The sequence below is a fragment of the Lonchura striata genome, chromosome 7, assembly GCF_046129695.1.
Source record: "Lonchura striata isolate bLonStr1 chromosome 7, bLonStr1.mat, whole genome shotgun sequence".
In the NCBI taxonomy this organism is placed as follows: domain Eukaryota; kingdom Metazoa; phylum Chordata; class Aves; order Passeriformes; family Estrildidae; genus Lonchura; species Lonchura striata.
In genome coordinates this window covers 16,176,363-16,191,791 of record NC_134609.1, presented here as the reverse complement: position 1 = coordinate 16,191,791, position 15,429 = coordinate 16,176,363, and the positions used below count along the sequence as shown (strand labels likewise).

Genomic DNA, 15,429 nt, shown 5'->3' with positions numbered 1-15,429 from the left:
AGTAACTCTGTGTTATCCTTCCAGGTACCTGGGAATAACAAGACCTCTTACATACCCTGTAAGGCAGAATGGGAAGTGCATGGCCAAAATGATCCTGTGTGTCTGGCTTTTATCTGCCTCCATCACCATCCCCCCGCTCTTCGGCTGGGCCCAGAACGTAAACGATGAAAAGGTTTGTCTCATCAGTCAAGACTTTGGCTACACCATTTACTCCACAGCAGTTGCATTTTATATTCCAATGTCAGTGATGCTTTTCATGTACTACCAGATTTATAAAGCTGCCAGGAGGAGTGCTGCTAAGCACAAGTTTACCGGTTTTCCCCGTCTGGAAGAAATGGAAGGGATTTCTGTGAATGGACTTGTAAAACTGCACAAGGAATCTGAAGAATGTACTAATTTTTCACGACTCCTAAAGCATGACAAGAAAAACATTTCCATCTTTAAAAGAGAACAGAAAGCTGCCACCACCCTTGGGATTATTGTTGGGGCTTTCACAGTCTGCTGGCTGCCTTTTTTCCTCCTCTCAACTGCAAGGCCCTTCATCTGTGGTACAGCCTGCAGCTGCATCCCACTCTGGGTGGAGAGAACATTTCTCTGGCTGGGCTATGCAAACTCTCTCATTAACCCTTTTATATACGCCTTCTTCAACCGGGACCTGAGGACAACCTATCGCAACCTGCTGCAGTGCAGATACAGGAATATCAACCGCAAACTCTCGGCCGCGGGCATGCACGAGGCTCTGAAGCTTGCAGAAAAGCCAGAATTTGTTCTGTAAGGTCACTCATCCTCTCCTGTGATCATTTGTTGTTTTATCACATTGGCTTTTTCCCCACAGGTTTGAAAGAAGTGTAGGAAGAACCAGCTGAGCACTGTTAGTGCAGTCATCTGGAAACAAGGTAGAGCCCACCAGTCCTAATCAGCCTGGAAAAGCAACACCACCATCTAAAGAATTTGGGTGTAAGAGGAATATAAACAAGGATGAAATTGGGATGGAGTGCAGGATATTTGAGCTGTTAGTGAGGAAAAGGTAAAGTTGGCCTAAACTGTTTGGCCCAAAAAATGTTTAGTAGCTCTGATGTTGGATGCACCTTGTGTCCTAGAGATTCTTTGCTGTATTAAAGACCTGAGAATGAAAAGTTAATTTCCTTCCACTTCAGTATTACAAAAATAAATCATTAAAGAAGAAGCTAAATCAAAGAACTTCTATTCCTTAGAAATATTCTTTATTATAAAACCCCATATGTTCATTAAACATTAATTTACTGGATTGCCTGGAAATGAACTATGTTGCCTTTGCACAACAACTCTGGTGCTGAAAGAATGTTACACTTTCAATGTGATTAAAAGTTTGAGTAAAGTCATACAGATCAGCATCTACTGCTTCATACAGCCATGCAGCACAGCTAGCTGCAGTGCTGCTGTGCAAATCACACCAGGTAATCTTGTACTGTATTTCTAACATAACACATGTCTCTGATTACACTTGATTTCGGGATCTGTCTGGTCTTTGTCCATCTCTTCCTTCTTTAATTCTCTTGGCTTTCTCAGCTGGGCACTTCTCTGATCTAGATGGAGACTGTCTGTGCACAAGTCATTTCTGTGATGTATGGCTGGTCCTTGTGCCACTTCAGTAGTTAATTTACTGTCTATTTGAAAGCTCTTCTACTTTTTGGGACTTCTTTCTCTTCTGAAGTCAGTAAGGGAAAAACAAACATAAGACCTTATGACTTCACAGACATCTGGACTTCATCCTTAAAAACTGATTTTAATCATCACTTGTGCTGAAAGTGATTTAAAGCCTTGCAGTGTGTATGAATAAAGATAATTTACTTTTTCTGGTTCTAGCTTCTTCTACCATCATTTCAGTTTGTCCAAAGACATGATCCTACTTCTCCTGACTTTGGTAACAGATCTCTTCTGTCAGTGTAGGAGGGCCAAATAGTATAACAATTTTTTTATTAAAAATTAATAATAAACTTATGAATTATATTATTATATTCCTAGTAATGTATTAATATAACATGCAGAGATTTTTTAAGATACTATTATAATAACTGAAAATAATAATAAAACAACTCATAAAATCAAGATGAGTTCTTTGGCCCAAGTTTGCACTGCACACCATGTTCCAGCTGGAGCAGAGAGCGAGGGTACATTACTGAACAAAGACTTCAACCTTCAGAGCTTGATCTACTTTTTCAGATATTGGGACATCAGTGAGGAGACATGTTCATTATCAAATTGCCTCAGCATCAAATCCCACTTTAGGCTAACTTCTGTCCCTGCTTCCTCAAGTCTGAAGGCAAAATGACTTCAGTGAGTTTGGTGATGCTCATTTGGGCTAGGCAGGGAGCAGCCTGTGCCAGACCCTTGTTCCCAGCATTCAGATGGAGCTGCAAACTCTGGACCCTCTCACTGGCACACAGCCGGGAGCTGGACTGATCTGCTGAGCCATGAAACTGAAACGTGCTTAAGTAATTTTAGATGCATTCATACACTACCGCAGGAAGTACATTTTGGCCTCATTTCCAGAACAGAATTGTAGCATAAGAGGCTGTATTCCAGCTTTAAAACAGTTTTCTAAAGAAGTTTCAAATTGATCTGGGACAGTCCTATTCCTTTTAAATGTTCCGATATTATGCACAGGGACAAGAAGAGATTTGGACCCCGAAGATCCACAAGCTCTGGAGTATGGAGAAGAGCTCATGTTAACTCAAACATATTTTCCATAGTAAACATGAAATTATTGCTGTTTCTTTATTACTTATCAAAGTAGCTTTGTTTTTTGTTTGTTTCCAGCATAAATGAGAAGTTTTCAAGGCCTTCTGTAAGTTTTTTTTTCTGTATAAGTACATACATAGGAAGATACAAATAGATGTATCTAGGAAGACTCCAAGTGGAACTATAAAGCTCTGAATGTGATTTTAGAAATTTTAGAATTCTGGACAGAAGTTTCAGCATTTTTATTCTGCAGGAAAGCCTGAGAAGCTGTGTTTCCTCCAAATAAGATGTTTTTGGGTTTTTTTAAAATGCAATATGTGTCTTGTGAGTCAGAAATTGACATTTGCCCAGCTGTCACTAAAGGAATTGCTATCCTCTGGGAAAACATCCTGCAGTAGTCCAGCTTTCCTCTACCATCTGTTTCAGGTAATGAAAACTCAGGAAGGAATAAGTTGTTATGGTGTTTATACCAATCCTTGAAGTTTTTGGAGATAAACATCCATATTTGATCTCTGGATGTGTTTGGAAAGAAAAGAAAAACCGAAGGGAAAAAACTCCAAAAACCAAAACACTACAAAGTTTCTTCATACACCCAAATCAAAATATAGAAAAATGGAAGGTGTTTCTAGATGGAGTTGTATTTGAGGGGAAAAGTATAAAAGTTGAGAAGATTAGAAGAATGTCCCATTTCCCAAACACACAAAGAAGTTGAGAAGAAGAGACATTTTGCAGACAGAATTCTAACGGAAAGAGGCTTTAAGAACAAGAAAGATATAATTGTTTGGGTTTGTGTACAGGATATTTCCCTTTTTTAAGAGATAAATAAATTGAACTGCATCACAATATCTAACTGCAGCAATAGCATTTTTTTCACTTAGATAATTCACTACAGATCTGACAAGGGGGTAGTACAAAAATGGGTGTATGAGAAGTCTATGTCAACATGTGCTTGTAGCAAATCCAAGAGGAGACTGCACTCTTGGTCTGTGGGCTCTTCCATGTGTTTCCAGAGGAAAGCCAGAAAGCTGAATCAAATAGGTGGGGTTGTGAAAGAAATGGAAATAAAAGACTCCAGGATCCAGGCACAGCACAGGCAGGCCAGCATAACTAAGTGAAGAGGGAGAAACTGAGAATTGTACTCCCCCTGCCCACTTAGCACAGTTTTTAAGAAGGAGCCCGACTGTGGTAGGAACCTGATTCCTGACACTTTTTCCAGCTCCCACCACCTACCAGCCTCTAGATCTAATACTGTAACAGAGTATTGGCACTTACCAAACTCCTCTGTTTAGCAGCAGCCTTACTGGGGAGTAATAGAAATAGCAGAGTAGTAAAACATGTGACTCGGCAATTATCTTATTATTGTGCCTCTATTGCTTCACATTTCAGTTTCATAAAAAGAAAAACAATGTTTTTCATGCTCTGTTCAGAGCTAGGACCAACTGCAGAAAGATATTTCAGAGTGGCAAATAAATCTACTGCAATGAGACAAAGAATGCAATTATTTACCAAATTAATACTATAAATAATGCAGGCAAAGTCCACTCACTCTTTTTACCCTGATACCTGGCAGGAAAACAGTTTTCCAGGCAGCCATTGCTCCAAATAGTGCAGCATTATTAAAAGAACATTACTGAGTTAGGTTTTTGGATTACTGACCAAGATGCTGCAGTTACAGAACTGGAAGGTGTTGGAAGCCATGCCATTGATTTTTGTGCTTTCCCTAGCTATTAAATTTTCATAGAAGTTTTCTAATCTTTCAGGAAAAAAGCCTATTTAAATTACAGTATTCTCAAAAACAGTGCAAGATCAATGTGTCATCAAATCCTCTTCACAGTTTGCTTAAGAAGTAATTCTTGTCTTTTAAAATGTTCTCACAAAGACACAGAGAAAGAGAAAGGAGAAAATTAAGTGACTTGGGAAATGGTTTTAATATGCAAAATTATTAATATCCCGGAATAGAAGAGACCTCTTATTTCAAACATTGACAAGGTAGGGATTGTGAGGACTAGATTTTTTTTTTTTTTTTTTTTGCAGAGAAGGGCTCAAGCAAGTAAATTTAAAAATAGCTAAAGAAAAATTGAATCAGAAGAGTAATCTTTACAATTTGCAAGAAATACAAACTTAGGTCCCTCTTCATGGTTTTAAATCTTCTAAGGTTGTTATCACCACTAAAGTGTGGGTTCAGCATGAGTCTGAAGTGAATTGTATTTTCTATATCCACTTTCTTAATTTTTGCCAAATGGGCCTGTCATTCCCCACACCCAAAATCCAGCTGCTCTGCTCTTTTGCTGAATCCCTTCTCACATAGGGATAGTTCCAAAAGGACAGAATGGTTTTTATTAGCTGAAAATGGAAAAGATGCTTATGATTCCCAGATTCATTTCTCAGTGCTGCAAGCTAAAAAAAACCCATTGAGCTACATCTAAAAGATATTAATATATGGTGATTGCTGAGCATAATATTTTGATGATTTGTGTAGCTTTGTGACTTTACTGATTGAAATGATACTTTCTCTCTTTTGCAACCTTTCACATAGAGCTAGTCAAGTTACTTCAGAAAAAAATCATGCACAAATGTAGCAAAGTTTCCAGAAGAGTTCATCCAGTTTCATAAACCAACATACCAGACAGAGTAAATATTTTGCCTTTTTTTTTTCTATCTTCTCAGTCAAAATCAACAATATTTAATTAATTCAGTAGTTGTGTGGTCTTGCTAGTTCCAGGAAATTGTGTTTACAGTATACATATTTTTACCTTTTGCAAGAGAAGAGAAAGCAAGCCACTGAAGTATACTTAGCTCAGCCCTTTTGAAAAATCTCTTTTGAAGCATGGAAAAATATAAAAGAATGCATCTGGACAAAGTCATTATTGCCTCAGAAAACTTGGCATCTTTTGCTAAACTAACCAGGTCTGTGTAAAAACAACAGGGATTCAACCATCCTGAGGATGGTTGCAAGGAAAATACAAAAATTAGGCAAATTAAATGAACATGTGCTTCCCAACAATGGTTGCAAAAGCTGCCAAATCCATGCATTTTATTTCTGTCTTCAAAGAAAGCAGTAAATGCAGCAAGTGAAAATCATGCTAAGGACCTTTCACTTGTCATTACAAGAAAGGAAAATCAGAGGTTCAATTACACATAAAGTAAATGCTGCAAAATAACATTTAAAAAATAATAGTTATTAAATTATAATATTTTTTTAATATCTCTTTCTGAAATAATCTTCTATCAGCCCAGAAAAGAGAGAAACAACAAACAACATTCTCTAAGGAAAATTATATAAAATCCAGAATTTTATTCTGGCATTAAAAGAAAGTCTAGAATAGCATAAAATATAGAATTTTAAATGTCTTTATCTTTCCTTTATATCTATTTTTGAACTTGGATATGATTACCAGCCTTTCTTTAATTTGGATAATTTTTTACCAGGATGTGTTTTTATGTAATAAAATATTTGAAATAAGTAAACATGCAGATTTTTCTGTAAAAATGTCTGCTCCTCTACTATTAGAGATATGAAAGCCCCCAGAATGCTCCATTTCCCCCCAGCTTCCTCATTTATATGGAATTTTAGAGAATTTATCTCAATAGACATGATCTAATTGCCTCTTGAGAAATGTTTCCATTTATTTCAGTGATATATTTGGTCAGAGCTTTTAGGTGCTAAAGGATATTTCTAATCCAATTCATTAACTTTTTTAACAACAGGAGAAGTTCTGATTTCTCCAGGGAAAAAGAATCATGACCAAGTGTGCTTCAAAGCAGCCAGAAAAAGTCCAGCCAGACCAGGAAGAAGAAAAATGAGGAGTTGGCTTCTGAAGAACTGGATAGATTTATAAAATGTACTTCAACCTCCTTTGATGGGAGTGTGCTAAAAATATTCCATGAGCTCAATACATTACATTAGATATATTTCTATTGGAAGTACTCACATCTTGTTTGTTACGGAGGAAAATGCTGATACATACAAATGAAAATAGTCTTCTGCCTGAGAAAGCCAAATAATTTCAGCAATAAGTTTGACACAGGGTGGAAGGAATGCCACTAAAACTCAAAGATAAAGCATTGTACAGATTTCCACCACATTTAACTATCTAGAAGAACATTTGTATGTTTACCATGCTTGTGGATCCTAACATTGGTATTCATATTCAGGGATTGCCAGTGATACTGAATGTATTTTGCTGTACTAAAAATAGAGGTTTTCAGGCAAATTTTGTCTCTGTAGATGCTTTCAGAGCTTGTGTTAAAGAGATGCTGTACACCTGCAATGGGATTGAGAACTACAACAATAAAAGACCAATTTTTGTTAAATATTTCTGTTGTATTAAGTAAATGTTTGTTACTATTTAGCATACATGTCATTGGTTCTCCCTAACTTTTGTAAAAATCTGCTTTCAGTCACACAGTGATGAAAGTTAAGAGGCAAAATTAGAATGCACATGTATTATACCACAGCTAATTTACAAATATGATTGCTCTACTTTAATGTAATTTTCATGACCTGCCAATTTATGAATTTCTGTCATTTCAACTCAAATATGTATAAAATGCTGGAGAATTTCCACAGCACTTGGCTTTTTGTCTTACTGGCTTGTTAGAGAGAGAGTTTTTTTTTTTTTAATGTGTTTAAGAAGTGTTATTTCTGCTAATATTTTGTTATAATTAAAACAGATCCTTTTGGCTTGATAAAAACTAAATAGGTAATTAGGTAATATACTAAATAATAGTATAAATGACCAAATGACTATTTTTCCCAGGGAAAATGGATTCAAGGCATTGTTCCTTAAGCATAGCTTTTAATATTTTTGGGGTTTTTTTTGAGCTTCTCACATATTCATTTCCCTTCTAAACTATGTTTAGAGTTTCTAAACTATGCACAGTTATACAATACACAATGCAGAAGCATATCCCATTCCCAAAGTCTTTGAAGGAACTCCTCGATGAACACTTGCCTTATTTCCATAGCTGTGGGATTTGTGATAATTTAATCCCTTACTTGCAATTTAACCAAAATGCTGCTGGTAAATCATCCAGTGGCTATATGTGTCATTGGGGCTTTAATTTCCTTTGTTTATATCAATGTAAAAGTTCACCATAGCTGCCTAAATAAGGAGTCAGACATACCAGAACAGGCCAATGAATTTCTTATTGGCGAGGAATCAGCATAGGAAGCAAATCAAATCTATGTTAAACCTATGTAAAACCTAGAACAGAGAGCCTAATCCTTCTCTACACACGATCCTGACACCCTAAGGTAACTCCTGTGGTCACCTGAGAGCACCAGAGTGGCAGATTTCCATTTCACTAGGTCAGCAAGGCTCCTTTCAGTATTCTGCTGATATAAATACTCACTGTGAACTCTACACCTGAAACAAAAGGAGTCTTACAGTTTATTTTATTTTCCAAAGGGCATGACACAGAAGTGCTTTTTACTTGGTTTGCCTGAATTATTTAACAGGAAATCTGACAGTTATTGGCAATGGCCAGTGGACCAGTTCTGGTTGCATTTTATGAGAATACATTCAGAGGAACTCAGCTGAAGGCAAAACTACAATGGCAGATAAAATTATAACTGAACCTAGAGAGAAAGGGAGATGATAGTTTCACAAATGTAACAAGAAAAAAGGGGAAAAAGGAGGGGAGGGGTTTACTTTTTTTAAAAAAACCCAAGCCTTAAAATGAGGGCAGTGGCCATATTCTGAAACCCATTTTCAAGCTTTATGGTCTCAGTTGCATGTCCATTTCACAAAGGCAATGAAGCAATTTTACTTTGATGAGTTAGACTGTCATTTTCCTTGTTCATGATGCTGTGTCAAAACCTTAATTTGAAGTGAAATGGAAAATTATACATTATATTAATATTTTAAAGGATTTCTAAAATTTCCAAATGAAAAAATAGCTGCCAGTAATACTTTTCTGTGAAAATTTATGACGTTTTAAATGTCATTATTTTAAGCTTAAGGGAAAATGTGTGTTTTAAGAGGAACTTAACAGAGGGTAAAGGAGTCAGAAAGAGCTTTAAGCTGCTACAGTTTCAAGCAGATGTATCTATACATATATATAACACACACTCATGTCCCTTGTACTTTAGGATGGTACTTCCTCATGAAAAGAAGGTAGTGAATCTATTATTACCTGATAAACATTTGTTTTACTACCTATTACATTCCCAGAATCTCACAGAAATTATGTGGTTATCAGTAGGACAGGCTGTGGCTTCACACACCTATAAAGTTGCTGTTCTACCTGTTTTTCCAGAAGTTTTTCAGACACATAAGCAACACAGCGGACATTAGGAACTTCACAGTTCTGGTGCTTTGCAATAGGAAATGAAGCTCATTTTTCCTTCCTGCTGTAACTGTCAGGTCTGTCACCTCTCACACCAAGGCACAAACTCACACAGCAGCTCACACAGGAGAGAGACCCAAGGCTAAGTGCACACCCAACACCAGCAAATAATGCACACATTTTAGAGGATTAGGAAAGAAATAGGGCTGATCAAAAGAGGTCAGGAGATGAGACAGCCTGGTGGGATAAGGAGCAGAGCTTTCAACAGGGCTACAAGGGCAGCACACAGACCTGCCTCCCACTGAGATCATCCAAGTCCCCAGGCTGTGGATATAATGGCAGCAGAGTGGATGATGCCAGAAGCAAGGCTCAGAACCCCTGTCCTGGATCTGCAGAGGATGCCTCTCTAGCTCTGTCCGTAAAACCTGGTCTGGGATGTGACAGTGAGCAGTGTGCATTTTCACAGGGCTGCCTTATGGTAATTACCATTGCATTGACCAGTTACCATTGTCATTCAATAAAATAAATTACTTTAAAAAATTGCATACACCTTGATCTTTCACTATCCACCCAATCCTGTCTTTTCCCCATATACTCTTGTGGTTAACAGACCACTGAGGTATTTGGTGGACAAGCCTACTGCACCTTTATTATATCTCTCCTACATTTCCCTTTTTGTCCTTTTTTTTTCAGATTAATCTTCTATTCTACAAATGCAAAGCCTTTTCCTAGCTGTCCCCTTGATTCTACTGTAAAGTTCTTACTAAATTATGTGGCTTTATCAATGTGACAAAGTGATTCATTTGCTTCAGACATGAGCAAAAAATAAATTCAGTGATAAAAGAAGAAAGTTTTTATTATCACAATATACACTGATAAAAAGTTACGTGGAAGCACAAAAATCTACATATACTATGTAAACAGTCAGATGGTCTCAATTTTAAAAGATAAATGTGAATTCTATGTATTATTTCAGCCAGCTGGGACTTTTAATACGCAAAATTCACCAGAGGATTGAGATGGAACTCTATTTTAGGTCATATATTTTACCTTGAAAAGGTCTGGTAAAATATAAAGATGGGTAACATAAGAGATTCTTTTCCCCAGGTAGCTTCCCAAGAAATACAAATATGATGAAATTAGACTCTTCACATTTTAATTAGCTTGTGCTGAAAATATTGAGCCTCTTTTGTTGTAATATGAGTTTTACTTGTAAGAAAAAGAATTTCTGCCACTTACATTGCAAATTATTCAAATTTATACAGCAGACTAATTTAGCAGAAAAAGAAATAGGGTTCTTCTGTATTAGGTACAAAGTTATATTATGCTTTTAAAATGTATAAGCCTAGAGGAATATTAAAATGTTAATTTGGATAGTATTTAAAAGGTAATTACTTTTATACAATAAAATAAGTCTACTGAATACTAATCCCTGTTTCATGTGCTTTTTTGAACTAATGCTACATTAAATAGAGAATCCATTTGTTTAAGTGATTTTAATTTAGATACGTGGAAGACATTATCATCTACAAAACTGTCTGCGTTTTTTCAACTCAACTAATGGAAAATCCTTACTGTATTAAATTCAGTGTTGAAGAAAGTACTTACGCTTGTTGGAGAGTGGTGAACGGAAAGAATGAGAGATTTTTAATGACTCTCCTGAAGAAAGCATGGTTTGGTTGCTCAGCACAAGGGCTGCTGCAACGAGCACTGGCAGGGGCCATACGGAGCAGGTTGAGACTGATTGCTCCAAAACAAAAGCTGATTTCATCTATTTAAGCCTTTTCAGGGAAGGGTGAATGTGGAAAAATTTTATTGGCATTTCAATGCAGAGAAGACTGCTCAGACTAGCCATCATATTTTGTCCAAATTCTTGAATTATATAATCTAACCCCTTATCTGTGATAATCTTTTCAATGCACAGAGGGCATCAATCTTGGGACATCCTCAGAAAATTATATTCAGGGGTTTTATAACATATTTCATTTATGCTAGTGTTTTTGGTTTTATTTTTTATTTTTAGACCTGTTAAATCATTACTTGTTTCTTCAGCCAGAATATTTTCCTATGGTTGACTACCTATATGAATTATTTTGTTAAACACACCTCTCAAAAAATCAGTTTTTCATGTAACATCTCAGTTGTTCTGAGCAAATCTCATCTCTTATAGTTTCAATGACCAGATTCAGGAAAGATGAAAGACACAAACAGCAGCAGGAGCCGTGATGGGAAAGCACATCAGAGAAAAGCTGCATTTGGGACACTGAGCATGTTCGTGTGATTCTCCAGAGCAGAGATAAAGCAAACAGCGGGTTACAGCTGTGCCCCCAGTCTGGCTCCTTGCCGGTGCCCGAATGCAGATGTGCAGCTGGGCCCTGCCGGTGCCCGAATGCAGATGTGCAGCTGGGGCTGCCGGTGCCCAAATGCAGATGTGCAGCTGGGGCTGCCGGTGCCCAAATGCAGATGTGCAGCTGGGGCTGCCGGTGCCCGAATGCAGATGTGCAGCTGGGGCTCCTTGCCGGTGCCCGAATGCAGATGTGCAGCTGGGGCTGCCGGTGCCCAAATGCAGATGTGCAGCTGGGGCTGCCGGCAGCGCTGCCGTGCCTGTGGCAGTGCCCGGTGGGCTGTGGCACTGCCAGCACAGCCCTGCCCCGGGCACACCACAGGGCATGGCTGGCCCCAGCTCGGGCTGATGAGGAGCAAGAGCTCCGTGAGCTTTAGTCTTCTCCAGCTGAGACCTACTGAACATTCCTTAATCTTTAACAAGACTGTGTAGCCCTTTTAAAAATGATTTCTGATCAAGTTACAGCCCCTGCAGATTAACCACATAAGAGTTCCACACAGTGAAACTCAGGTTGATCTATGCTTAAAATGAGAAATGTTAAGAACCTCTCTGCTCTCCTAGGTCATTTACATATGCCCACTCTATATTCATTAGTTTGACATTTACTGCTTTTGTTCTGTCAGCAGAAAGATGACTTGATTTTCACTGTTATTAAAATGTCGCAGGTATAATAAGACTATGAACAGTGCAATAGATTTACAGAGTGAATAAAATATGATTTCTGAGGATTAATTGCTGGTAGGAAACTAAATTTTGATAACAACTTACAACAGGTTAGCAATTAACTAAATAGATTCTAGCTAAATTCTAACTAAATAGAATTATTTTATTAACATGTTTTATAGATGAGTCATTAGAGACAAACCCCCAACAAAAAGCTTATCTCTCATCTAAAACATTATGAAAGCAAAGATATGGTGATCATTTTCTTGAAAAGGACAGCAAAAGCAAGAAGCAAGCAAAGAGAAAAATGGTAGAAAATTTGTTGCTTTTTGCACTGGTAAAGCTTGTTTTCAAATTTGAATGTGATAACAAAGTGAAACAAAGCTCTTGTTTTTATGCATATATGACAATAAATAGTAATTTTTGAGCAGAAATATGTTATGTCTAATAAAATATTATCCTGAGGCAAAAGTTTTGTGGGATTAAATGAAATATTTCTGGAATTGTGATCCAATAAAGCCCTACCTAGCTGCCATCACAATATGGGTACCTTTGAACTGCCACTTCTCTGACTCTGAGCTCCTGCAAGGCACAGAGGTCTGCAGAGCCATAGGATCAGCTGTGCAGGTCAGGAACCCAGCACAGCCTGGGAATGTGCAGTGTGCACCCAGCAGCACCAGAGCTCTGCATGCCACTCCTCACCTGCTTTGAGAGATGCTTGTGGCAGAATCTCTGTCTCTCATAAAGTGCTCAGACCACTTAGCACTTGGAAAAGCTGTGACCAAGGTTGGCACCAGATCCACAACCCCTTACTTGGAGACTGAGAGTATCAGCAGGCTGCTCCAAGGGACAGAGCCTTTGCAGAAAGCCTTTGCAGAAAGCAATTCAATATTTATCCAAAATGGAACTGAAGGAATGCATGACTCCATAGCCTAACACTTCAGATGCTAATTTACATTTAAGGAGTTCTTTATCCAGTGAATGCATTGTAGAAGTACAGTCAAAGTTCTGTATAAAATTCCTGAAGCAGAAAAGAGGACTCAAGTTTACTGTTTCCTGGTAAAGTTTTATATCCACATATATGAGCTTTATATCATGCTACAGAATCATAAGTAGAAAATCCTGAAAAATATTACGTACTGCTGCCCTAGGAAGGGCTTCAGACCAGAGGCACTTCTTCAGCCATAACTGGTGTGATATTACCTGCCTCAGTGAGGCTTTATGAGGGACATTTGGCATCCTAACAGTTGGCAGCAGGAATTCATGAGAAATTGAGCAAGCTCTGTTTTTTGGATTTATCCTAATGAGTTTATCCTGATTCCTAGCTATCCACAAAAGTTTAGATGGCAGAAATACTTCCACTTTTACAACTGGAGCTAAAAAAGTACCTGTTGCATATAATAAACTAATTTCACATACTATAAGCTTGGATTTGGCAGGCGAAGCCTATGTAACACTCAAAAAAACCTCAAAATACAACACTGAAAACCTGAGAATTTAATATTACTTTTATAATGTGCAGTCTCTTATTCTTCTGCTCCAATATGATTTTTCTGAGTGAAAGATCTTCAGATCATTGAGCATAAAAGCTTTTGTATCAAAGCAAGTTTTAAAATGTTATTCAAAATTATTTTGTTGCTACAAAGGTACATTCTAGTCTTTATAATGATCCCTTTAGAACAATCCCAGATAATTGGCAGGGCAAAATTGTTGTTTGTTAAATTATCACCTAGAAGAGGTGGTGAATAGATTATAATTTCCTCTATTTCCATAAATTGGCCTATCTAATTTACTGGTTAAGCAGCACATCAGATTGCAGAAGAAAAATAACCTGTTTGAGCTCCAGAAATATATTTCTCTTTATCTGCTATAGTTCCATAAACTGCAGCTCACATAGATAAATATTTTTCCATTTAGACTTCAAACTCTTATCTTCATGTTACAGTCTGTAGAGCCTAAACTGTGATTTAGTGAACAAAGTAGTAGGAAAGACTGACTAGTTCTGATAAAACACAGAGAAAGATTAAGACTTTATTGGAGATAATGTCCTGAGATTACTTGGGACACAAACTCATGTGGGTATCTCTGTCCTCCAACTGACATTTGATAATATTTCAGCCTTTCTAATTTGTAGTACAGATTTTGCTGCTTGGATTTGAAAGGCTCTGGAAGACATTGACCCTTTGTGGATTATAGTGGAAACAAGCAGCTCTGCCTCTTGCTGCTGCCAAAGATCATTGCTGCCTGCCCAGTTTGGATCCATGAGGGCCCATGAAGCAGATTTTTTCCATTTGTTGTTTAATAGAAGATGAAGGGTTAATTTATTTTTTTCTATAGGAAGATAAGCCAGAGTATATTTTTTTTTTAAATATGGATCTTCCCCTAGCCCACAGCCTGCTCGAGTTGATGAGCCTGTGATTAATAAAGCATCCTGTGGGTTGCAAGGTTGAATCTGGGTACACCTCCCTGCCTCCCTGTATTCTGTACACCAGGCCAGTAGTTAGTAAATTTTAGTATATTCTTACAGAAGGGTCACAAAGGTCAGAAAAGTTTCTTTCCCTATACTTTCTTGGTCTTCCATGATAATTATTCAGCACCAAAAAAAAAAAAAAAAAAAAAAAAAAAAAAAAAAAAAAAAAAAAATTATACTCTCATAAGTTCACTTTATCTTTTGAGGTATTTTAAAAATCAGCAGATAGACCAATCCTTAGCTGTGGTGCAATACTGGTAAACTGAAAGTTTCAAAGTCTTTTTACTCAAGATTTAAGCCAGCAAAAAAGAAACCCAAAGTTAACAGACCAGTTTTATTCTTTACATTTATACTTCCTGCTGTCTTTGAAAAGGACTAATTCTCATTAATTAGAAATTGTCGATATATACAGATTCACAGATTACTTTAAGTAAGCCTTTAAGTAAATTTGATACTTGCCTTTGCTGACCAAAAGGATATGATGCAGATGTTCAAGAAGTTATATAATTTAATGCACATGTACTCAGAATCTTAAAATTGAAGTGTTGTAACTGGTCAATGACATTTCTAATTGAATATTAGCAGATCCAAGCTACAGATTCCAGCTGTTTTTAGAATGGCAACTGAAATTTAATGGATTTGAAGAAAAACAACCTTTTATGATTGATTTGTTTAATAACCTATGGTAACAGGACCAGTAAATGAATGAGCTGAATGAAAATTTTCTCAGTCCTTCAGTTCCTCAGTGCTTCAGAAGTGGTTAGAAACAAATAATTGCACATTTTATCTATGGATTCAAAGAGGAAAAGAAGCTTTCTTAGTTTTACAGAGAATTCAGATGAGAACATTAAAAACAGGATATCTTATCTGAGATCATATTTACTAAAAGCTGGCCTGGCAGTTAAAACCACACGTAAAAACACAGTGGAGTCAGATTTGT

General features: G+C 37.1%; 1 protein-coding gene across 2 annotated transcripts in view; it reads left to right on the top strand.

The window, feature by feature from the left end:
* Positions 1–10,441, top strand: part of HTR7 (5-hydroxytryptamine receptor 7) — a 31,664-nt gene extending 21,223 nt beyond the window's left edge. The window contains exons 2-3 of one of the 2 annotated variants that reach the window (XM_021539443.3): positions 25–771; positions 6,430–10,441. In XM_021539443.3, coding sequence (XP_021395118.1) covers positions 25–771; positions 6,430–6,466 — 784 coding nt within the window. In that variant the 3' untranslated portion in view covers positions 6,467–10,441. Of the gene's footprint in view, positions 1–24; positions 777–6,429 lie in introns of both variants that reach the window. The other variant, XM_077784633.1, reaches the window with a different exon arrangement.
* Positions 10,442–15,429: the final 4,988 nt, after the last annotated feature.